This window comes from Dermacentor albipictus, chromosome 5 (assembly GCF_038994185.2).
Source record: "Dermacentor albipictus isolate Rhodes 1998 colony chromosome 5, USDA_Dalb.pri_finalv2, whole genome shotgun sequence".
Taxonomy (NCBI): domain Eukaryota; kingdom Metazoa; phylum Arthropoda; class Arachnida; order Ixodida; family Ixodidae; genus Dermacentor; species Dermacentor albipictus.
Genome location: NC_091825.1, coordinates 88,232,568 through 88,258,265, shown reverse-complemented (window position 1 = coordinate 88,258,265; position 25,698 = coordinate 88,232,568). Strand labels below are relative to the sequence as shown.

The window sequence follows — 25,698 nt, the reverse complement described above, 5'->3', positions numbered from 1 at the left end:
CAGGGTTGTCTGAACAGACCAATCAAATGCTCTCCTCGTTTAGAGGCGGTCACTTTTGTTTGCTTTAAAAACGAATAGCATTGCCTACACCGAGCTGCTTGTCTTATCTTGTTGGCTGTCAACAGACGAGGAGCATGTTCAAGTGGAGAGGGATTCGATGGGGCCGAGCTAGTTGACTGAAAATCGATAACTGGATCGAGAGGGTGGTGCCAGCGTCTCTGGTTGGTCCGCTTTGCCTCACTTAGCTTGCGGTGGCTCGTCGAAAATCGCGGCGGCGTGCAACGGAAGCTTAAGAATGACGCTGATACGGATCCTCAGCAAAGAATATTTGGCAGAATGAGGTCGTAAACGTGCGAAAGTGCTCGAAAACGTTACATGGCCACACAAAATGTTTTATTATACGCAATTAAACCCATGCTCTCAGGCAAGTGCGAGTCGCCAGTGCCTGAGCGATCGGTGGCAGCCATCCTTTATTCCTTTTGGAACGGGGCAGCCTGCGGCTATTCAGAAGAAAATTCAGTTTTGTTCGGCATATTAATGCATCTTTATCGCGTACACGTCACTTTGACGTGTGAGTTTTTGAGGTTTTGTGATGGCGCGTGACAGGCAGGTGAAACATCGTGAGGCTTATAGCGTAACCATAAGGCTTATAGCGTAAACATAACCTCTCCGTCCTTTTTCCTTTTTTTATGAGAGAGAGAGAAAGCATTTTATTGGCAGGAAAGAAAGGTGGTATGTCGGGGCCCTCGGTCAAATGCTCGGCTGGCAGCGACATCCAGGGCATACCCGTGAAAAGTGCAAGATACCGTGGGTGATGGTATGAAGTGCCATTTGGAAGCTAGAGTTCAGAAAGAGAGAGAGAGATAGGAGGGAGGAAAGGCTGGGTGGTTAACCAGACCGAGTCCAGTTAGCTAACCCAGACATGCAGAGGGGAGGGGGAATGAGATAGATAGATAGATAGATAGATAGATAGATAGATAGATAGATAGATAGATAGATAGATAGATAGATAGATAGATAGATAGATAGATAGATAGATAGATAGATAGATAGATAGATAGATAGATAGATAGATAGATAGATAGATAGATAGATAGATAGATAGATAGATAGATAGATAGATAGATAGATAGATAGATAGATAGATAGATAGATAGATAGATAGATAGATATTCATGCGCTTACCTCGGTATAGGCGGCGGGTCGTACGAGCCGGCCGTGATGGTCTGGTTGAAATCGGCGCACCCGGTGGTGGACGTGGGCAAGTCGTCCGCCTCGCGCGGATGCACGATGGATCCCAAGGAAAGCCACCAGGACGTGGCCAGCGCTGCCAGGGTTCCGGTAATGGCACCCTGCATAATGCATGTGCTTATGTTCGGCGCGCAGCCCTATTTCCCAAGTGTGGTTTGACAGCAGCTGCAACTGAACCATGCTATGAGATAGGACGAGAAAAGCGAAGGGAAGCTCGACTGAACGCGTGTACAGTTTGCTATCCTATGCAGACAAATGGGCTTAGAGGACTGAACGAAATAAAGTCGGAGAAAACATCGATGGCGTTGCTTCATCCAAAGGGCACATCGACACTGCAGTCGCTGACCAAGGTCTGTCGACTTCAGGAGCTGCGGTAATGCACGTATCGCTTTCTGGGGTTGTGTATCAAGTGGCCTATACATCACGCACTTTTTTTTGACCATGACTGATTTTGACTGCACATGATCTATTTGTTTTTTATTGGGATGAGTGACACACCTTCCCGCGACAGTTCCGGGAGTGAGCAGTCCACCTGCTCTGCGTTTGTCCCTGCTTTGACGATCAGCGACTCTTACTCCACACCGCGTTACGTGAGTTCTGAAAGTACTCATATGGCTCTTTTTCTGGAGCAGTTTTAATCCACAGTAGTATTTGTTCCGGTGTAAAAATTGACGAAACATGACTGACAAACAAGCATGGCGAGGATGTCATGTTCAAACGGTTGCAAACTTTGTGCGCTGTTCCGAAAACTGGCTTCGAATGCTCTTGTGCGCTTGAAGATATAATTTTCCACGAAGGACGCAGTTAGCTTAGCATTGATTTATCAACACTGATGGTGCATCACCCGTGACATACGATTCATTTCCATGGAAATTAAACATCGGTGCCCCGTTTAGTTTTCCAAGTGTACCGGGCAAACCGCCCGCTGTTGGTTCTGTGCCTCTGAAAGCGAAGAAAATGAAGAAACTAGTGGTTGTTCACACAGCTACGATTTAACCTAAACACTTGAAACTTGAAACTTCGCTGTAGTACGAAGCTACAAAGAGAAACCATCCGGGGTTCTAAGAACGAAGGATTCGCAGTTGAAAAAAAATTTTGTCCTTGTCTGGGAATTCCAGACCAGGGCAAGCCTTGTGCGTTCTCGCAGAACTTATTTGCCCATTGAAAGTTATGGTGGAGATCCCCAATACATGCCCCTTGGTGGCCAGGATTTAGATTTACCAGCCACCTTCATCAGAAAACGTTCTGCAATGCATCGAGCCAGGGATAGTAGAAAATTAATTTTAGAAGGAGGGAGGTCGGCCTTCGGTAAATCTCCTCTAGCCTGTCTGCTATTCTGCTTATATGGATGGAGACGAGGAGAGCATAAGGGTTATGACTGAGCTGAGTGTCTGCTATTCTGCTTATATGGATGAAAACGAGGAGAGCATAAGGGTTATGAGAAAAAACGACGAAGACAGACAGGAAGATATACAGTCGAACCCACTTAGATCGACACTGGTTTTAACAATATATCGGTTATAACAAAGGGAAGCTGCTGCACCGTGAACTTTAGTATGTTTTCCATGATGAATTAACCCGCTTACTACGATGCCTCGATGCTGCATTATCGGTTATAACGATGAAGTCTGGCTGCTGCGTGTCCGAGCCGAAAGCTAGTGAAATTCGAAATTCTTGAAAACAGACAGACAGACAGACAGACAAATAACTTTAATAGGAAGGTCCTGATCCGCTTTGCCCTAGGGCAGAGCTGCGGGCCGCTCCCACGTGGGGACTGGTAGGCCGAGAAGAAAACGAGAAATTCGAGCCGCTGCACGATAGGCCGCTGCTTCAACAGCCGCCGCGCGCTCATTTTCCAACCATCTCCGTGCGGCTCGCTCCCGTCGCTCTTCCACCCCTCCGAGCACGAATGAGCTGCTCCCATAGCTCTACGCCGCCCCACCCTCCGAAACACGAATGGACCATGCGAACGGCGCCGCAAGCAGATTGCTCTGATGTTGCTCGCTGGCTCCTCATTCAGCACTGTTCTGCAAAGAACTTAATCGCTCGCAATCGTCATTGTAGATTTCGTCAAGTCGTTTCTGGCCATGTGGTTTCTCAGCCTCGCTTGACTCGCCGCTGAAGCGGAAGATAGCTGATTCGCCTGCTGATCATCGGCAATGCACGACGTTGCCGGTGAAAAGAAAGCGCACGGCTATAGATTTGTAAACTAAGTGCTTCTAACCGATGAGACGATCGTTGCAAACGTGCTTGCATCAGATAGCGATGGCGACGAAGGCAGCGATGCCGCGGTAGGGCAGGCTGCCTCAACGTTGTCCTCGCAGGAAGCCCGGCAGATGATTCAGTCCCTCCGGGGCTTAGTTTTCGTGAGGAATGTTCCACTGCACTACATGGAGCACTTGGAGAAGGATGTCGGCAAGCTTCGCCTAAAGCATACAAGCCTGACAGACATAAGCTTTTCTCGTTCAAGCCAGTGAGAAGTACATGGCAAGATGCTTGTGGCGATCTAAGCGTTTCTTCTGTATTTCTCAAACTGACAGGCTGCCGCGGCAGCTTTCTCGCAATCTTTTTTGGGGCCACCAAAGCAATGCCTCGGCGGTGCTCGCATATCGCTTGCTACCCGGGACAGCTCCTTGCAGTTTTTAATGCCAGTGCCATTCTCTTACGCCGACAGCCGCGGCTGGTTACACGCGGTCGGAGCGCCCAGGAAGCAGTTAAGCGAGTGAACACAATCAGCAGCCGGATGGAGGAAGTTGATAGGGAGGGGCACTGGCCTCTCCGCCATTATAGTTTTCTCACATCAGCTCTGCTATCCCTCTATTTAGGTTTTTTTTCATGCAACCCGGTTATAACGATGGAATTTTCGTGGCACTTGAATAGTGTTATAAGTGGGTTCGACTTCTCGTATCTAGGCATTTCTCACTGGAGAGCCAATTACTAGCAGAAAATTCACAGCCTCAAATAATGCAAAAAATGTGGGCAACACTTCCATTACTGCTGCAGATCATTTCCACACGCAGCACGACTCGAGCGTAAAGCTTAGAGGCATCCTCAGCTTTGGGGAACCACCATCTGCAGGTTGTGAGCTACCTAAGGGTTTCTGGTTTTTCACGAACGGTTAAGAAATTCTGAAATCTGCAGGGCTTTTGCGAATAGCTTTAGTTCAACTAAGCGTCGTTTGTGGGATTGATCTGTGTGCCATAATTCACTCTGCACCTGTACATTAGTACGCCAAGCTGGTATCTCCAACTTCTCATTAATCTCAGCATCCCTACCTCTCTCTCTCTATGTCTCTCTCTGGTTTATGAGTCTGCACTGAGTCCTTCGCCTGAAAGCTTGGGCTCCTTCCTCACTTTGAAGAAGGAAAAAAAAAAAGGTATGCAGCCCATGCAATGTGGGGCAGCTGGTTTTCGAGCAGACATAGACAGATAGAAAGAAAGAGAGATAATTTTTTAGAGGAAACGCGAAGAGGCCTGCCCGAACTAGTGTATTCTAGCGTGCTACTACGCGAAGGGAAAGGAAGAGGGATTGCAGATGATGTATTTGTGTCATGTGGCCATTGCATATACGCCTCTGTTACTTCCCGAGCAGACATAGAGGTTAGCGTGAGTCCATGTGCGTGAGTCCAACAGTTCTAGCTTCGCAAGGACTGCACCACGGTGATGGGGATATGAATGCCTCGCCCTTTCACTCTCACCTTCTTTTTGCAGCACGGAAAGAAGATGCCCAGGACGAACATGGCCAGAAGGGGACCAGACAGGGCTCCCACCAGCGACGATGCAGCCTGCGACGATGATAAGGCCGTTGAAGAGCAGGTAAATCTTTATGGGACTTTGCACCATAGGCCAGTTCTGCTTTTTTTGTCTTTGAGCATTTCGTAGAGTGAATTCTCTAGTCTAACTACCCATCTATCTTCATAGCTGCGAAAGTTAAAACGTAGCAGGATGCTATTATCTGGTCAAATAACACTTTTTAGCAGTACTTCCTTTTTCCAACGCTACCGTCCTGAGAAGAGGGAAGGGTGTGTGCTCAATTAAATTGCAGGTAGGGTTATATTCGAGAACGTCTTTAGCTTCTGGCCGTATCACACACGCCTTTGCAAGATATCGCTCAGTCGGCCCGTATTTCAGAGCCTGACAGCTGGGAGGCCTATTGGTGACATTAAGAGGTATAACTAATGAAAGAAAACTTGGGATGCTGCGGGCCAAAATGACGACATGATCATGAGGCATGGCGCAGAGGGGAAGTTCGAATTAATTTTTACCGCGTGGGGCTCTTTCGTGCGCACAAAATACACGGTACACGATCGTTTTTGCATTCCGCCCTCATCGTAATACGAGTTGCGCGTACGTTATCAAAACCGTGGCTTCGAGCTCAGTAGCGCAACTCGATAACCAATAAGCTGCTGCGGAGGGTTAAGAGAGAGTAGAATAATATGTTTAAATGGGTGACTCGAGGCCAGTGTGAGGAAATGGGAATGAGGACGGGTGCTAAGTGTGGTGGCTAGCCCCGTATTCTAAACTGAGTCTATACTTGAAGCTGTTCCTCCACTCCGTGATGATGATGATGATGATGATGATGATGATGATTATGATGATGATGATGATTGGAATCTCCTTTGAAACGGGGCGGAGACAAATAGTTCTCTAGCCTGCTTGATTTATTCAGGTTTTAGTACATCGATCGCTATCTAGCATTTTGCCTATTTGATCTGGATCCTACTTTCGTATTTAAAACCTTTATCACTATACTGTACCATTACCTACACCAATTTCAATGACTTCAGTTTTATCAATCATTTCTCAGTTTTTCTTCCAGCAATACTCTAATCGTATCTTAATTACCTTGACTGCTGAATTGAGCCCAGCGCCGCCCCTCACTTAAAGCAGACACTATGCTCGTCGAGAATTGCCGTGGAATGGCCCTGTAGAGTGGTGACCACTTCTATCAAGTGGCGGCACTGCCATCAAATTTAACGAGTAGGGGTGGAGTGTTGAGTGGAGGAACGTTTTCCAAGACGGGGGTAAGCCTCTCTTGTGAAGTTCCATTGTGAATTAAAGTTGAAGTCATAGACGTGGCGGCGTCATTTTTGCTTCTCTTTACGCACAGTCATTTATCTCGCAGTACCCTTTCTTGCTTTGCGCTTGCATGCTCTAGACAGGGAATAAAAAAATATGGATAAAAGGCGTGATTCACCTGAATGATAGATTCCATGGTGCCGGCCAGAAATGCAATGGATATGGAGAAAAGGCCATAGGCAGCGGCTGAAATTTCGAGGCTTCAGCTGCACTAAAACTGTTAATTCACAATCCATTTGTTGCAGGATTTGTAATTAAGGCTCACCCATTGCCTTCGTGAGTCGAAGCGTGGCGCCTTCGCTGATGTTGACCCGGGGCCGAACGAAGTCATCCCAGGTCACGGCTGCCAGGGCGTTGTAACCCGACGAAAGTGTGCTGGAAGTCGGATTTCGAAAAAAAAAATACCATATAAAATTCCACTAGAAATTCGCCATAAAATGAATTTATATTGAAAACCTAGCTAAGCAGGACCATTCCTGAAAATGACACAGAAATTGTATTAGCCCTATATGATTACTTTGACTGACTCAGGGAAACAACTTGCCGCCTGCCTCTCAAGTCCATTTCTAGTTTCTCTCCAGACTCATCAGGCGAACTTCCGATTCGATTATTTACACTTTAGCTGTGACTCTGACATGTAACGCTTTGCGTCAAGCCTGCAGCCAAATTTTCTGATGCTGTTCACGCGGAAAGAAGAAAGAGAGGAAAGCGGGCGCTAACGATAATTCTCGAACTGATCACAGGAACAAGGCCACCAGCTCAATAATGTCTGTACGACAGAACAAAGACGTCTTATGCCAAATGCTCTTCATCTGTTCCGCCCTGCATTGAGCGTGGTCACTGCATGCTTTCCTACCCTCTTTGCTTCTAAAAGGAACTATTATCTCATGTTCTGAGCTATCGCATAAATATTGTACTTGCAAGAATTATTTTTGCCCAGAAACATTCAAATCGCTGCAATCGCAAGTCGATGCTGATGCTTCGGACGCTGACCTGAGGGAGCCACTGAGCACCGCGGCCACAAGGAGCCCGCTGAGTCCAGGGTAGTCACGCAGAAGATCTTGAACAGCATGCGGCATCAGCTGAAAGAGGGACGAAGGTTCGATGCATTGATTGTCTCCACTGTTCGTGAACACATGTTGCAATAATCTCCATACGACGCAATCGTATCTTCTAGCTTGAAAATGCATAGATTAAACGGGAAAAGGTCAGCTCTCCCATCGTTCGGATTACATGACGTAAATGATTGCTCGGATTCCGAAAAATGTTTTGAACCTGCGGGGATCTACACCGGGTCAAGGGACATCGAAAGCGCCCATGTTACACCGGTGTCAGATCTTGCTACAAGTATATGACAATGCGAACATTGGATGGGTGGTTTGCATGCACTTGAATCCCGCTTGAAGCAAGTAACACGGTATATACAGCGCAGAGTCTGGTATGACACGCGGCATATCGGAAGAATGACTCTTCCAACTTTCGAGAGCTTTTTATAAAGCACTGGATGCAGTTGTTGGCATGACTATGTCCTATGCCTGGTCGCGAGCGGAGCAGTGTTAAAAGTCCTCGGCTCTTTGCCACCGTGTGAGCAGAATACATGGATGTAACTTTGGATAACACTGCGGATGGTAACCATGTTGGTGACCATGTGAATGCGAAACCTTTTAATAGCTTTGTTCACCTCTTTCGTCCGTTCTCTTGGATGGTCGGTTGTCGATGGTCGGTCATCGGAGTCCGCAAGGAAAGTGTTGACTCGCAGGCTTGTTCGTTCGTTCGTTCGTTCGTTCGTTCGTCCGTCCGTCCGTCTGTCTGTCCGTCCGTCCGTCCATCCATCCGTCCGTCCGTCCGTCCATCCGTCCGTCCGTCCGTCCGTCCGTCCGTCCGTCCGTCCGTCCGTCCGTCCGTCCGTCCTTTCGTTCGTTCGTTCGTTCGTTCGTTCGTTCGTTCGTTCGTTCGTTCGTTCGTTCGTTCGTTCGTTCGTTCGTTCGTTCGTTCGTTCGTTCGTTCGTTCGTTCGTTCGTTCGTTCGTTCGTTCGCTCGCTCGCTCGCTCGCTCGCTCGCTCGTTCGTTCGTTCGTTCGTTCGTTCGTTCGTTCGTTCGTTCGTTCGTTCGTTCGTTCGTTCGTTCGTTCGTTCGTTCGTTCGTTCGTTCGTTCGTTCGTTCGTTCGTTCGTTCGTTCGTTCGTTCGTTCGTTCATTCGTTCGTTCGTTCGTTCGCTCACTCGTTCGTTCGTTCGTTTTCGCTTAATATGACAATCGCTGTAGATGACTTCTGCACTATTTTTATTGCAATCTGCGGCTTCTTGCTCTTAGAGTTGTTATGGTTGCCACCAGTTGTTACGTGGATGGGGTTTCAGCGTCCTTCAACAGCGTCTGCTTGCAGCTCAAACCAGGGTGACCATCGGACGCATCAGGGAAGACGACCTCGCTGGCAGGGAAAACGAGATGATGTAAAAACAAATAACAGAAGCTTGATACATCGTTACGTGTGAGCGGTGCGCTCCAAGACGAAAAGTACAGGCACTTTTTGTGTGCGTGCTCCTGTACGCAAGGGAAGAGAAGATGACCACGTGGCGTCTCGCTGGCCTTCTCACATCCTACACCATCCGGGCACCCTCATTCTCGCTTGCACCCTAGTAGAGGGCCTTATCAGCACACTGGTCAGCCCACAAAGAGGAATTCAGAAAAAAAACTACTTACTGGTGTATAGGTGGTGAGGGCAGGTCCCGTCGGGTCAACTTACACACATGAATTCGGAGAGAAACCACTCCCTGGCGTAGAGGTGGTGAGCGGAGGACAGAGGAGAGTAGGATTTGCACTGGTGCATAATCCCGTCGATCACACCCTACGGAGAAGCATTTTCATGTTGTCGAGCCTGACGATTAGGCATGTCGTGCTTCAAGCGTTTGGCATCTGTTCCATTCATGGCCGCACGAAGTGAACTTAACAACGTGTGGACTAATTGATTTGGCGTCGTAGTCGTAGGGATGAACTTGACTCTTCATCAGGACTTAGGCGAGCAGGATTTATTTACTTTATTTACATTTGAACATGAGATACATCGACAGTCTAGCATGACTCCCAAATGGAGTCCGCAAGACGAAGCATACAGCAAACGAGCACACAGCTCACGAGTACATTGACGAGCACAGAGCACGACGACGAGCACCCTCTAGCAGCCGACAATCGCTGCTTATAAGCACTCCGTTCGACGTCATCGTTGGACGTCACCGCAGACCAGCTGCCTCTCCGCGGGACGGTTTACACACACACGCACACACAAGTTTCAGTGCCCCCTTCGAAGGCAGATGACCTTTGCAGCACCGCCATCGTGTTATCCATTGTCCTGCGTCCCCGTAGTCAGGTGGTCACGTCCGAACCCACCCGGTGCCTCTACATTCCAGAGCTGCCCTTCTTCTTGGTTGCCTCGTGTGTCGGCAGACTTTGACGAATCCTGGGGCCGCCGTACCGCAAAGCACCCTTTTACCATGGTGGCTCCCCATGCCGCAGAGAGACCATGAATACCTGGCAAATTAACCAACGATGCACAGGGCGCCAAACGTGGCCAGCCCTGCTGTCGTCACCGATCCTCCAAACGCGGCGCATGGTCAGTTAGCGTCGTCATCCTCGCTCGTTTTCCGAAGGGCGCCGCCACCCCGGATTGATCGACGCACCTGCAGCGGGCTGAAATAGCTGCAGGCCGATCCTAACAGCTCCTCTATGGCCCGGAAAATCTCGCCTGGCCAGTGCTGGCAACCGCTGAACAGGAAGAGAATGGCTGGTGAGCAAGACGATGGCTTTGCTCTCTGCAACCCCTGCGCACTTGGAATGCTTTCAACCATCTCACAACGACTGGCACAGAAGAGTCGACCCGGCAACACAATACCGCTCAGCGTTCAAGCGCCCAGAATTGGCTGTTAACATAACAGGCTTCCTATCAAAATTTCAATGCAAGTCACTCAAGTGGGAAACCCGAAATTTTGTCCCAAAATTTCGTGCCGCCAAAGCGAACGTTCACGTTCCTCTTGAATTCGACCAAACCAGACCATCGCGCTGCACAGGAGTAGAGGTTTACGCAGAATCAAACTGAAGGCTCTCAACCACTAATACCTGAACATAACCTAAGCAGCCTAACTTCACGAACAGCCTGCTCTTACCTTACCGCAGTGGCATACTTATCTCACGTACTGTTGCCACTGAACAGTCTGGCCAACTCCACAGGTACGTAACCACAATCGCGCTAGCTTTGTGGTCCCTATTCCGAACACTTGCTTGCGTCATAACCAAACGTTCCATCACGCTTACGTTTCTTCCTCTGGTCCATACTGGACACGTTCCTTAAACGAACAACTACCTTGCGTAACTCACGCACATCGCAGAACCCTTAAAAAAATGCATCTTCTAATAACTCGTTCCACGCACGCTCACTAGAGAAGTCAGAATAGGGCTGCCCTCAACACACACGAGCAACCCAGTCATAAACCTGCTTCCTTCCGTCCACACAGGACATGCGCTAATGGAACTACGAACTCTTAGTGCAAATCACGCACTTACTGAAAACCTATGCGCTTAACTTTAGAAAATAAAAAAAACACCTTTATAAAAAAACAAGGTTAACTTAAACACACATGCGTTGCGATAGGCCTCTCAACGATAGCCTTGACCGTTCATGTTACTCGCACACACAAAAAAGAGCCTATCTACTCATTATTGTACACCTCGCGAGACTAAACTTTTACCTAAAATGCATCTTTCAAATCTCGAGCTTCTCAAACAAAACATAAACAGAGTTCATACCTTACCTATTGAAAGAAATTCTTTGTCTCAAATCGCGAAAATTTCCACGTGCTCAAAAAATAAAACAACACGTTTCACTTCTACGGAAGCTCTCTTGGCCTCCCGTGCCAAACGTGTGCGTCTGACTAATTCTTTGAGCCGTACTCGAGGTGGTCGCGGTTTGAAAGCTACTCTGGCTATCCAGGAACAACAAAAAGGCCGACACACTATCAGCTCCTTCAACACGTTACAGTTTCTGGCCAATTTGTGTCCTCGCGCCACGGTTTCATTATGATCTCGACTGACCGCTTTACGACTCCGTACCACCTCGTCTCGTACAGCCACCTTGCGCTTCTTCGCACTACATGCTGCTCTCCGAAAAGAACGACGGAACGACGAGGACCGTAACTGCCCGTTCCCTTTGTCCGCGTCCGTGCAGAACATGCTTCTCGGTCTCTTTCAGACCGGTGGCTCGAACGTGTTTGATGCGCCAACGTCGTCAACGACGACCGCACCTTTCTTCTCCTCGCGCCCAGCCCTTTTGGGCCTCTTGCCGTCTTTGGCTGCGCTACATTAGTCACCGTCTTTCGGTCTTTATCGCACTTATTTTTACGGCGCTTTCTCTTTGAATTCCTTTTCATGCCACTCTCTCGCGCCTCGTGCTGGCCGTTACACATCTCGTCGGCCCGGATCGGTCTCTTACCCGCACAGCCTGAGTGATTTTCATTTAAATCGACTCTCTCTTTGCCTCAACTGGCGGACAGCTCGACCAACTCTGGAACAATGCAGTAGGCTTTACTAGAGTTACGCAACTCGCATTCTTGCGAACTGCCCTCTACTCCCTGCACTGCCCAGCTCACGCTGTGCATCGGCACACAGCCCGTCGGTCTCGATCGCTGTCTCACGCGCACAGTCTGAATGATTCCTAACTAAATAAAACCTCTCTTGGCTACCTAGACTAGCAGAGAGCTGCACCGATGCCTGAACAATGCAGTTGTATTCTCTTGAGCTACGCAGGTCGCGATCCTGAGAATTACCCTCAACTGCATCGCCCAGCTGGCACTTCACTTCGGCACGCAGATTCGACTCGACATGGGTGCTCGCGTCTGTCGGGTCAACAGTACTCTCTACCTCGTTAGCAACTTCGCTAACATTACAAGCGACGTACACGCGGGTAACTGTGCCAATATGTTCGCAGCTGGCCTAGCTGTCTCTACAGTCCTCTGCTGACACAGCACCTCGTCGCTCTCACTTTGGCCTTTACCGGCCTCTGCTGCCACTAAGGTATTGTTAGCTGCTAGCACTTCGAGTTCACTTATGAATGTGCTGCTAATTTCGCAGGTGCTGCTACTTCTCTCGCCTTTCGATCAAAATCTGCTATCGACTTCTTCCCACTTTCGCTGCGTCCAGCCTACCGAATTTTCAAGCCGCTGTTGACTTTGCTCGATTAACTGCTCAAAACCTTCAATCTCTTTGTTCAATGTATCAATGTACTGCCTCGTTACTTCTGTTAAGCCTTCTTCCTGAGAAATTTTTTTCAGTTCCTGCCTAGCTTTTTCCTGTTCTTGCTTAAAATCTTCCTGTTCTTGCCTAATTGCTTCCTGTTCCCGTTTTTTGCTTAGAATCCTGTTACCCATTTGTTCGATGAATTTCAAATCATTGTCACTTTCGAGAATTGTTTTACGAATCTCTGCTTCCGTCAAGTCCTCCTCTACGTCTACCTCGATCTCTTCACACAAGCACAACAGGTCAGCTCTCGTCAAACACGTTAGGACCGTGGTCGCTACTTTAAGCTTTGGCTCTGCTGTCACACAATACTTGCTGCGATACTCATGCAAATCAGAATACAAGTAAAAGATCCCAGCGAATCAAATCTACACACAGAGAGAAATTGAAGCCTGGTAAATCTTATAGCCAAAACCAAACGCTTACCCACTGAAGCAGCACCATATCACCTGTCCTTCTCCTCCGTACCCAGTCAGTTGCAAGAGGTGGTCAATCCCAAGTAGCCTCCAACTTGATCAGGATACCGGTCGGTCGCCATGTGCCAAGGTCCGTCAGCTGCCGTTGCTGTCTCCGAGTCGTAGGCCGATCCCACCGCTGCCACCAGATATTAGATTTGACGTCGTAGTCGTAGGGATGAACTTGACTCTTCGTCGGGACTTAGGCGAACAGGATTTATTTACATTATATACATTTGAACATGAGATACTTCGACAGTCTAGCGTGACTCCCAAATGGAGCCCGCAAGACGAAGCATACAGCAAACGAGCACACAGCTCACGAGTACATTGACGAGCACCCTCTCGCAGCTGACTATCGCTGCTTGTAAGCACTCCGTTCGACGTCATCGCTCGACGTCACCGTAGACCAGCCGCCTCTCCGCGGGACAGTTTACACACACATGCACACACAAGTTTCAGTGCCCCCTCCGAAGGCAGATGACCTTTGCAGCGCGGCCGTCGTATTATCCATTGTCCTGCGTCCCCGTAGTCAGGTGGTCACGTCCGAACCCATCCGGCGCTTCTACATTCCAGAGCTGCCTTTCTCCTTGGTCGCCTCGTGCGTCGGCAGACTTTGACGAATCCTGGGGCCCCCGTACCGCAAAGCACCCTTTTGCCATGGCGGCTCCCCGTGCCGCAGAGAGACCATGACTACCTGGCAAATTAACCAACAATGCACAGGGCGCCAAACGTGGCCAGCCCTGCTGTCGTCACCGATCCTCCAAGCGCGGCGCATGGTCGGTTAGCGTCGTCGTCCTCGCTCGTTTTCCGAAGGGCGCCACCACCCCGGATTGATCGACGCACCTGCAGCGGGCTGAAATAGCTGCAGGCCGATCCTAACAGGACGTAAAGTCGTCGACAGTGACGTAGTACTCGGCTTGTGAGTCTGTGCTTGATGAAATCAATCCGAGAGTGATTGCCAACGAGAAAATTAAGCGCGAACAGTAAGACAACTCACGCTCATGGGAAGGAAAGAAAAACACAAGCGCTACTCTTTAATTACTTCTTCAGGAGTGATTGAGGCGTAGAAATACATTAGTAGCGCGTTCCGGTTTAAGACAGGGCCACCAGATATCGCCACCCATCCAGGTACCTCCGGTTATGTTACGGTATTCCGCCAATATGGCAAAGATAGTGCGAATACATGTATAGTTCCGACAGGAAGTACGTCCATGTTCATCGCTGTGTTACGGGGATGTTTCGAGTATATAAAACCTATATTTATAATATGTATACAGGAGGAGTCAGAATAATGGTCAAGATGGCTGACCACGAACAACACGAAGCAGCCAGCATCTCCGATCTTCTTCCTCTCTCTTCTTTCATCCTTCCGTAACAATAGTTTCGGCACTCAAGCATCGAAACTGGCCCTTCCAAGGACATAGAACTATTACTGCTCACTGATTCATTTGAAATGACCAGTTATTGCTTTGCGACCAACAATACTGAATTTCTTTGCAAGACCAGGGCATTGAGTCAGCTATTAGGACCACCTCGCTGAATGCCATGTTGAGCACACCAAGTTTTTTCTTTTGTCAAATAAATGTACAGCACCAAATGAAAGCAGTAAATGTTATAGACCCACGCACTGTGGGAATCAATTTTAGTTGAAGCATTTCGCGTGTAGCTGGCTATCTAACCTTGTTTAGGATTCCGCAAACAGTTACCAAAAAGCACATGCCCCTGTGAGGCAATCATGTCGGTGACGCGACCATTCGTGTGATTAGAAGACGATGAAATTGCGGTGGCAGCAATGACGTTTAGTACGTAGCCGTATAGTAGGTGCTTAAGTTTATTTTGTCTCATGTCGTCGAAAGTAGAAGTTATGAGATTTGTCCTTGCCCCTTGATATCCCCCTTCTGCCAGCCCCATGTGATGTGAATGGGGAAGCACGAGAGAAGGTTGCGGTCGTCTGCTGTTACCAGATTCTTCACCCTAGTAAATGCGCCACTATAGCGCCTCCGGTCTCTGTTTTTCTGGTTAAGAGCGTGGTCTTCTGTTTCCTCAGAAGTGGCCCAAAATGAAAGGCCACGCAAGCACACATGCACACACACGCATGGACACCCATTTCTTGAGATCTCCCTCGGCCTTGCGATATTAACGAGAGATGTGTACCTGGCCTGGTCATGCGAAGCTGATCCATGGGGCTCAGATCACCTACGCATTTGGTTCACGCCACAACGTACTTCGAGCCACCGGACTTCCAACTACGCAGTGACAAACTGGAACAAGTTTCTTCAGCTGATTGCAGAGACGCCACCACACAATAGTCTGTTCAAGCTGGTGAGTGATTGCCTACAACAATCTACGGTACGGCGATGGCGGAGCACAGCTAAACCGAACCCTGATCTGAGGCTTTTGAGGCTCCACGCCTGTCGACGCCCCGTTTGCAGGAGAGCACAATGCTCTAAAGGAAGCACCGAATGAACGCTGTATAACCGGCCTAATGCAGCCATACACCGGTACACTAAGAAACTTCGTCGCAAGACCTGGGGAGCTCTGCGCAGTTGCATTCTGCAAGTGGGTTTGACAGTGTATTGCGCGCACCAAAGGCTCTCCGCACTCCTCAAGTCTGTAAGAATACAACGGCAGCATTGTGCATAATACCGACTGGCCATTCACCGAAAATTCTTGCCGAAACATCTGCAGATATTTCGTCTCTTCTATGTCAAGTTACATCGCAAGCGGCAACCCTTTATTCTGACACTTACCGAGTACCATAACTTAGCGAGTACCATAACTTCCTGCTATGGTCCTGCCTGCCAAATGGGAAAGGCAGACTTCACTCTCGAGGAGCTGCGTCACGGGCTGAGTCCCTCCAAGCACTGCACTGCCCCAGGGGAAGACGGTATCACCTACCAAACCTTACGAAACATTGATAATGCTCATTTGGCTGGGCTATACGACGGCTGTGTGCACATACACACAGACGGATCCGTTACGTCATGCACCTCGACCGCGGTCTATGTGATCCCTCAGTTGGGAACATCGCGCCAATACAAGCTGGAGCACAAATCATCTTCAGCTGCAGAGCTTGTTGCAATACTGGAAGCTGTCAGTTTTGTCTCCTGCCTAACATCGCGTACGTGAACTATTCTTTCTGACGCAAAATCTGCGCTTCAAGTTATCGATTCTTTCCCGAGGAGAGACCAGTATTACATGTTAGCATTAAACATCCCTACAAATATTTGATCTTGCTCAGAGGAACGGTCACTCGATTACCTCCCAATGGGTACTTGGTCACTGTGACTTGGCCGGCAACGAGCTAGCTGATGCGGAAGAAAGAAACGCCATTCCTACAGGCGTCGACGTAAAGATTTCATACTCGGTATGCGATTTAGATTATTTGTTGACTACGCTCATGCGAGCTTGCACAGAACATCACTGAGTTCAACCAGACCATCGGTACACGCGTCTGCGGTAAATAGACTGTGGCAGGATTTGTCGCTCCCCGGCTGAAGTCAAGCGATGTCAAGCGAGCATGCTTCACTGGACTCGTCTGGGCATCGCCTTCACTCGACGCTTTGCGCATCTTATCGGCCATGCGGACAGCCAGAACTGTGAACGCTGCCAAGTGTCTGAGACTTCAACATTTGTTTTGCGACTACCCCCTCTACGCATCATATCGGAAGACGCTTGATTCGACGCTACACTCTTAAACAAAAATTACACCCATTAGGTCGTAACTTACCACACAGTAATAATCGTCACCTGTCTTGCTTGCGTTGCCTTTCTTGAAAACGCTGCGCTCGCTACATTCCTGTTGAGAATACAGTCAGGCTGATAACGCGCATGCCGTTCGTTACTTGGAAGTACCGGGCTCACAGCGTTAAAGAAAGGAAATGTGGGCAAGACAGATGACCATTATTGTTATATGACAAGATACGACCCAAAGTGTGTCATTTTGTTTACGAGTGTAGCAGGTATTGGCAGGCAAATATTCCCTGAATATACTATTTGACGCACAATTTGGCACCGTACAGTAACACCAATAGCTACAGGGGCTGCTCGGGACACAAGGGTTTAAGGAACTTACTGTGTTAGTGTATATAAGCATCCATTCTTCCTGTCCTCATCATCATCTTTCATCACTCTTTTCTGTCCCCGTTCTTTTTCCGCTGTGCAGAGTAGCAGGTCAGAGCATGCTAGCTAAAGGCGGCCTCTGCCATTATAATAAATTCTCTCTCTCTCTCTCTCTCCGATAAGGCTTTTCATGAATGCGTACTAGATGAACATAACAAAGTGTGCCGAACCTATTGGATGCCCGATGACTGAAAATTATCCGTCGTGCTACCGATTATAAAGCCTGGGTGCTCTGCAAAACACCTCAAGTCCTATCGGCCAATATGACTAACATGAAAAGTTATTGAGGTGATGGAACAAATGGTACTGTTTCGCCTAGATGTCAGGCTGCAGGAGCTGAAGTTCTTTCCTGGTGTCGTGAGCGGCTGTCATCGCCGTCGTTCAACCCTGGACAACATTGTAGACCTTGTATCATCGCGTGAATTTGCCCGAGAGAAAAAGCATTCCGCATATATGCTATTTTCGGACATACAGCAAGCTTTCGATTTGGTTTCACATACGGAGACTTTTTTCGCACTTCCGACCGCTGGAGTTTTGGGCCGTGTGCTTCTATTTGTTCGCAATTTTCTATCGCAGAGCAGAATGAAAGTGAACCTTGGAGGAAGAATAGGTAAATCTCGCAACGTGAAGCCTGGTGTCCCGCAAGACAGCGCTTTATCGCCTCTCTTTAGCTGAGTCCCCGTTGGGCTTGCAAGATATTTGCTTCAGGAATATGACTTTTCAATAGGCATAACTGTCTATGCTGAAGACATTGCTCTGTGGATCAGTGGCCCTTCGCACCTTGACCCATGCCTTCGAGCAAGCTTGCCGACAGCTCTTAATGCGACTGCAAAGTATTTGGATGAGGTTGAGTTACAGATTTTACCTGCCGAGTCGGCTGGAATTGCATACCACCCCAGACAACATGCTCGCCGAACCATGAGCTGACTGTATCTTGACGAGACGCCAATCCGATGGGTAGGACAACACTATTACCTGAGCGCTAATAATGATGATCGCCTCCCGTGGCGTCCGGCGGTTGTATCTGTACGGCGCAAGTCACGGTACTGCCTCAAATATGCGGCCGCCTTGAATGCTAGGGGTGTCGGCTGCGACCAAACGACAGCGCTACAGCTGTACGAATCATATGTGCTCCGTGGCGTGATGTATGCTTTGCCAGTTCTGAATGTGCCACCTAGTTTCATAGTCCTACTGGAGCGTAACTATCGGGTTGCCCTCCGAGTTATGATTGGCTTACCTCACCAGGCACAATCAGGTCCCTTACTTAAAGCACATCAGTTGCCACAGAGGCTGAAAGCAGACTACAGAGCTCTACGTCACATCTAGCGTCAGCACGGCACATCAGATGACCAAGCACTTCTCAATTGGCTGATTAAGCACACATTTTCGTGCGTGGGTACAATGGCGGCATTGTCTAAACCAATTGCTGGCAGTTCTGAAGGTGCTACTTCAGTTACAGCTGCTACAGCTGAAATTTTAGAAATACACGGACAGTCTGCACTGCCTGTTCAGGCGCTATTGCAATCGGCCCAGCCACACTTAAGCGAAAGATTTGGAGATTAAGTTAAAGTATTTACAACCGCATCTGTATACAGCGATGGCAAAGGCACCTCTGCAGATTATTTCTGCCCTTCAACTGGCATCCGACGGGTGTTTCGAATACCGCATCTAGCCTCATCAGTAACTACGGAGGTGGTGGCGATTGATTCTGTTCTGAAATACGTGCAAGAAGAGTTAAGGAGATTGAAGGTTGTCATCCTTACGGACTCTGGCGCTGCCCTCGAAAAGCTACAGAAAAGTGACGCTGATCGCCCAGTTGTACGTAGCGTTAGACTGCCAGCAGAATTACATCTAGGGAGTATCCCCGCGTTGGCCAGTGGATACCCTCGCATGTAGGTATCGCGATAAACGAAGAGGCCGATCAGCTGGCTTCAGCTCGTGCTCAAAACGAATGTGACTGTCCAGAATTTTTCTGTAGGCTAGACGATGCTCGTGCGTTGATTCGTCGATATCTCCTCAAGCAGCATCAAGACCGGTGTGTTACAAAAGTATAATTTCCTCACCGTATTCGTCGTCGGGGCTTGTCGAGTTGTGCTAGAGCTCTGTTGCTCAAGTTAAAGGTTGGCTGTACCCTTGTGTCTGAACAGTTATATCGACAAGGATGCGTAGACCATCCGTCGTGTGCTTCTTGTGGTTCCTGCGAGCCACTTAAGAACTCTATGTTAGAGTGTCCTGCTTTCCTTTCGCAGCGCACGTCGCTACTAAGGGACTATAACCTACTTCGCCTGTAGCTAGTGTACGACCCTTGATCATTGCCTGTGTCCGAGTGACTGTGCTGCTCGACGCGACCAGGCTCATCGAACCGTGCTTACTTTTCTACAGGAAGTTGGCTTGGCTGCCCATTTGTCAGAGGCTTTGCAAGGGACGAAATATTTCATAGCTGACTTTTTACATGCTTATGAAGTTAGTGCGAACCGCGTTTTTTTTTCTGTTCCTGCTGGCGCACTTTAGGTCTTCATGTACTTCGTCTTGGTGGCATGTCATCTTCTTGCTACTTTCTTTTACTTCCCTTCTCCTTATCTTCAACTTCCTAAAGAGTAGACAGGCTTTGTGTCCCTCCAGGTGGCAGTTGCCAACCTTCTTCTTCCCTATTTCCTTCTCTCCCTGTGTATGTACGTTTTCATATCAAATAATAATAATAATAATAATAATAATAATAATAATAATAATAATAATAATAATAATAATAATAATAATAATAATAATAATAATAATAATAATAATAAAGCACCCATGTTTCAAGAAAAGAATGTTCAAACGGAGCAGGGCTGCGGTATTTAATGATAAAAGAATATCAATTTTGACTTTCTTGTTTACGAGCTAAAACTTGTGGCTCGTGAAATTGGAGCTGTCGTGAGCACCAAACGTTCTAATACCTAATTCAGGATTGGAGAGATCACTTGAGGGCAAGTATTTATCTGACCTGATCGGCCTTGTTGATATCACCGGTGAGCCTGGGGTCGCAGTCACCGTACACGGCGTAGAGTGTCATTCCCGACAGCACGGACAACAGCAGGTTCGCAGCAACGCCAGGTATATTGAGTAACAAAGCCCTAGTAAAGTACACAGACAAACACCCAACATGAAAAATCTCCCCGTAGCACACGTTTCCAGTGCAGGCGAAACAAAGCACACTGTACTCCGCCAGCGCTGCCACCCACCTGCGCGCGCGCTTGAGCGACTTCATGCTGGAATAGCGCTGCACCTGCGTCTGGCTCGAGCAGTAGGTGACCATCCAGATGACTGTATAGCCGAGTAGCACGTTCCACGAGGTGTAGGTATCGTACACGCTCGTGCTGAAGCTGAAAAGTACGAGCGGTGACCCGAAACAGTATTGATTTCGTTTATGTAAACCCTAGGCCAACCGAATCAACTAGAAATTACTAGATTGATTTTGCAAATGTCGCAACGGTTCCCTCCATTTGGGTTTGTTGCTTCTTTTTTGTATATTCCGCCAATTTTTTTTCTTCAACTGCATGTTTTCTTTGGGTGAATACTTACGCGCATATTGTTACAAGTATGTTATCCCGCTCCCTGCACTGCTCTCCGATTCAAGCTCATCGACACTAAGTGAGCATCACAGCGCGTTAATAAAAACTTAGAGCGCTAAAAAAAACGAAAGACGTGGAAAAGAAACACCCACCACACGTCCTTCGGTTCCACGTCCTTCGTGCTTTTAGCGCTCTAAGTTTTTAATAATATGCGTTACCAACTAACCCACCCATCCATCCTTTTGTCATAGCGTGCGCACGCTTATACTGTGTGTGTGTGTGTGTGTGTGTGTGTGTGTGTGTGTGTGTGTGTGTGTGTGTGTGTGTGTGTGTGTGTGTGTGTGTGTGTGTGTGTGTGTGTGAGTTGGTATGTGTCCACATACACAACTCGGGGCACGGCATGTGCGTGTGTTAATTACAAGTCTGAACCACCGCAGCCTGACGACAATGTATTATACAGGAATTTCTTGGTGGACCGAGATGACCGCGATGAAATCCAGCACCTTGATGGGAAACTTTAAGAAGAGTGATTTTCTCTTCTTTTCCTAACTGCTATGGAATAGTCGATTCGATCTGAGCGCCTCTTGCAACGCGTGTTTGTTGGAGTCATCCAGCCGCTCGGTCATCTCGAGCATCCAGGTCTCATAATATTATGCGACTCCTGTTAATTGTCTGTGCCGGCGTCAAATAGCCTCGAAGTAAGCTTCACTGAAATAAATAATATAATTATTTGCGTTTTACGTGCCAAAATCACGATATTATTGTGAGGAAAGCATTAGTGGGGGACTGCAAATTAATTTTGACCGCCTGGGGTTCTTTAATGTGCAGTCAATGAACAGCACATTGCCGTGTGTTAATTTTGGCCCCCCAACCTTCACTCAAAGAACTCAATTTAGGTAAAAAAATAGCCCGCTTTTCTGTTCGAGTGTAGAAAAATAAAGGCAGTTATGTTGCAGACGTGGTAGTGCAGTTTGTTTCTCCTGTTTTTTGCAAACGTAGACATATTCTGCGGAGCAGTCTTATTACATAGGAAAGTAAAGGCTTCGCCTTTAATGCGCAGTCCTTTAAATGCTATTGAAGCCTGTGAATTATTGGGAAACTTTCAGACATTGAGGGGACGGACTTTTGTACAAGTATTTGCAATGTCTTTGTCTGCATAGATTTTTTTTCCTTACTCAGTGTCATTGTGTTTGCAGCCTACTCTCATCTTACTTGAAGAATATAACTCGACCTCCATCGCTGGCGATCCGCCACATGTTTTCAAAGCCTCCCAAATGCTGCAGGCCCTGCGAATGAAACAGCACACTTGGATGTAAACACATCGAGAAGGTTTTGCGCTTTGTTTTCCCAACGCGTCTTCGAGATCAGAATTCCTGTGGAGTTTGTGAGTGCGGTATACTGTGCAAGATGTACATTACTGAGAGCCGCGATCTTTATAGTTATCAATAACAATAATTATTACTAAGAGTTATTGCTATTATAATGACTAAATGACTTATTTTAATGAAGAACAAAAGAAAGAGAGAAATAAATAGCTTTGATTGGAATGCACTTCTCGTGTATTGCATTTGTGATGCCTGCTGTAGCAAGACTTCAACCAGGGAAATAAGCCCGACTGAAATGTGTCGATGTGTTGACTCTCTGGCTATACCCGCGGTAACTGAAGAAGAAAACTCCCTGTGGCATGTGATTGCAGGTATGGCTGCTAAAGCGAAAGTAGGCCTGTGCCTTCCCGACATCCTGCTTGGTAAACAGAGGTACATTATGGAAGACGATACGTCGTTAAATTATAGTTAAACTGCTCTTATTTTTCTAGTTGGCATTCTGTTTGTGTCAACGATGCTATGTATGTCATCCCTTTCAAAACACACTGGCACTTTATAGTCAGCTCTGCTGTTCTCTTTCCGTGTTAATCGTCGGTCGCAATTTCTCGGTGCGCAAAAATAAAAAAAGAAAGAAGTCACTGGTGAATGAAACTGAAGTAATGGATAATATCCCGAGAATTACGCTCATGTTTGCATCGCGGGGGCTTCATTTTGCAGCTGTACATTTTTGAAATCGTAATTTGTCATTTGGGATTCACCTACACGAAGCCGGGCCGCTGCTCTCGGTAGTATTGGCGCGAGATCACCATAAATTAATACCGTTGCGGAAGAACTTCTCACAGCAAACGGGCCCGATGTGGCACAAACGATGTGCAGCTGTCATGATCTGCGGCATGATTTGCACGGAAACTTTATGTCGTGCGAAAAGTACAATTCAAGCGAGACTCACCGATACGATGACCATGATGTACCCGGCGAACATGAGCACCATTTGAACCACGTCGGTCCAGATGACAGCTTTGATGCCGCCCTGTGCGTAGTGCCACCATTGTACCGCCCACATAGTACATAGTACATTAATTTCAGCTGCCTGCAGTTCGCGCTAGGGAATCCTGCTGACTACGGTTGCCAAGCTGCGCAATTTCTGTCGTAGCCTACGTGTGCCTGAACACCGCGCATGAGAGAACGCGGTTCATCTCACGTCCCACCCGACTTCACGACATCGACAAACCTCTCTTTTCGTCTTGACTCAGTGTGCAAACTGATCCAACTCCTTTACGCCGACCCCTAGCACGTGGTCAAAATTATTTCCGAGTAACTGACCCTAGACATCCGCGGCCGGGCGGCAGTATCTCCAACGTATCATGCAAGCAGCGGTCTGCGAGTCTGCTGCGGCACATTCACACGAGGATGCTGACGCTGTGTCGGGCGACTCAGGCTTCTTAAAAATAGCCGCATGCGTTCGCGCTCTTTGCTTCTTTAATTTCTCTTTCTTGCACTGGTCTTCACCTTAGCTGATGCCATTTCGCTTCATTTCAGTTTCAAAAAGAAACTAAAAGCAGCAAAAGGAATTTAGCATTGTTCACATCACTACCTCACTGGCCTTGCAGCTTTTATGCATGCTGAAAAATATTAACGGTACAATCTGCGCGTGTTGCAGCTCCTTTAGACACTCCTGTGCGAAAGCGATTTGCATATGCAAGAATAGAACCGGAGTGAGAGTACAAAATGAGCTAGCAGCTAGGTATAGTAAATGGTTTATAATAGAGCGCAAAATGTTTACTCATTCGTAAATTCTTACACTAATCGAGCATAATAGTCGTTTCAGTAAAATTATGTGCAATAATCTTATTGTGCTAACCCTCTTGGCCCTGAATCGTTTCCTTTAGGCAGATGCTTCTTTTTCCTGACATACTTAATATGAAAAAGCTCTAAAAAGCATGATACAAACAGAAAAATTTTAATTTTAGAGTTTTTAGTGAAGTTTAGTAGCGAGTAATTCGTGATACCCGTAAAAATAAATTTAAAAAAAGATGATGACATATGCGGTTTAATAAATTCCGCAACTTGACTGCTCACGCCATTCCCTGCCCTCTGCTCACTTTTCGCAACGGAAGTCTAAAGTTTGGCAGAATAGCGCAGATTTATTTCTCGAAAACAGGTAAAGGGAAGCGTTCATGGGCAAAAATGCACACGAACAGCAATTTTACTTTCTGTCGGGGGCTTTGACTTATATAGGCACGTGCGTTCTTTCTTTAAAGATCACGGAAAAAAGATGTTGCGCTTCATCGCTGCTCTGTTATTGGTACATTTTTGCATACTGATCACATTTTGTGGTCCGGGTAATCCGAGGTGACACTTGACAGTGACTTGCATATATATATATATATATATATATATATATATAGATGTGTGTGTGTGTGTGTGTGTGTGTGTGTGTGTGTGTGTGTGTGTGTGTGTGTGTGTGTGTGTGTGTGTGTAAACATTCAAGCTGCCTCAGTCGGTGGGGAAGCTGGCATCAACTTGGTCTCGCCCCCTATCGGCAGCTACAGAAAGCAGCCGTTCCAGGAAGGTTGCCGCGTGTTCTAGCGGTGCAGGCAACATGTGGCAACCCTCCTTCAACCATACAGTTTCCTACAATAATTACTCGAGATAACTGTGGGGCTGTGACCGTTCAGACACCGTGGCAATGCTAGTCAGTACGTGGATTTGTCTGATCTTCGTGCTTGTGGCTTCCGACGTTCTTGTGGTTTCGTTTATTACGTTGTGCGCCTTCAGTGGCCTAAATGTTAAAGTAATCTACACTTTTGTTTTAAATGCAGAATGCAGCAAGACTCTGCGAACCCGCACAACCACTGCTAATTGCAGTGGTTGAGCTTCTCCACACGTCCGTCGCGTAATTTTTTCAATATCGGGCTTCTATGGCAGAGGTCTCGTGTTCGAATCCTTCCCGTGTAACAAATGTAACATTATTTATTTATTTATTTATTTATTTGTTTATACTGCAGTCCTTTCTTGCGAATGATCAGTTTGCAAAGTCGCGAAACCGTTTGAAGGACGATACGTACTATAAAATGTCCTCGTTGTGCAAATCTCCCTAGAAACAAAGCAGCGCCTAAGTTCAAAAGTTTTTTTTTTCCTCTACAATTTCAAGAAGACAAAAAATAAACGCACGTACCTATATATCGTTACTTCTCGCACTCGGGGATCTAGTGTCAGATAAAATGCGAGGAATTAGAGAGAGAGAGATAAAATGTTAAATGAAAGGTAGGGAGGTTAACCAGGACTGAGCCCGGTTGGCTACCCTCTACTGGGGAAAGGGATAGGGGGACGGAAAGATTAAAAGAAGAGAAAGTCCACTAGAGATATCAGTCGGTCACTCAGTCCGGATCACAGACGCTGACTCAATCCGGTCGCTTTCAAATATCGCAGCAGCGTTTTTGTGGCCTTTTGTAGCTGCGATATGCGAGGCCATGGTCCCAAGATCTTGTTCAAGGTAAACGGCCTTCCATCTAGTTGATTGAGAGCTGTGCAGAGGTCTTGCCTTTCATCTTCAAAAGATGGGCAGTAGCACATTAGGTGTTCTATGGTTTCCTCGACACCGCAGGTATTGCACTCGGCGCTATCAACCA

General features: G+C 47.5%; 1 protein-coding gene across 1 annotated transcript in view; it reads right to left on the bottom strand.

Annotated features, from left to right (window-relative positions):
- LOC135906849 (sodium-coupled monocarboxylate transporter 2-like) overlaps positions 1 to 25,698 on the bottom strand; it is a 56,006-nt gene that overhangs the window by 14,485 nt on the left and 15,823 nt on the right. Inside the window, exons 6-14 of the mRNA XM_065438456.2 lie at positions 23,016 to 23,096; positions 21,954 to 22,027; positions 20,412 to 20,552; positions 20,174 to 20,303; positions 7,323 to 7,411; positions 6,595 to 6,704; positions 6,448 to 6,515; positions 4,949 to 5,035; positions 1,186 to 1,352 (exon numbers count right to left, since the gene is read on the bottom strand). Coding sequence (XP_065294528.2) covers positions 1,186 to 1,352; positions 4,949 to 5,035; positions 6,448 to 6,515; positions 6,595 to 6,704; positions 7,323 to 7,411; positions 20,174 to 20,303; positions 20,412 to 20,552; positions 21,954 to 22,027; positions 23,016 to 23,096 — 947 coding nt within the window. The remainder of the gene's footprint in view (positions 1 to 1,185; positions 1,353 to 4,948; positions 5,036 to 6,447; positions 6,516 to 6,594; positions 6,705 to 7,322; positions 7,412 to 20,173; positions 20,304 to 20,411; positions 20,553 to 21,953; positions 22,028 to 23,015; positions 23,097 to 25,698) is intronic.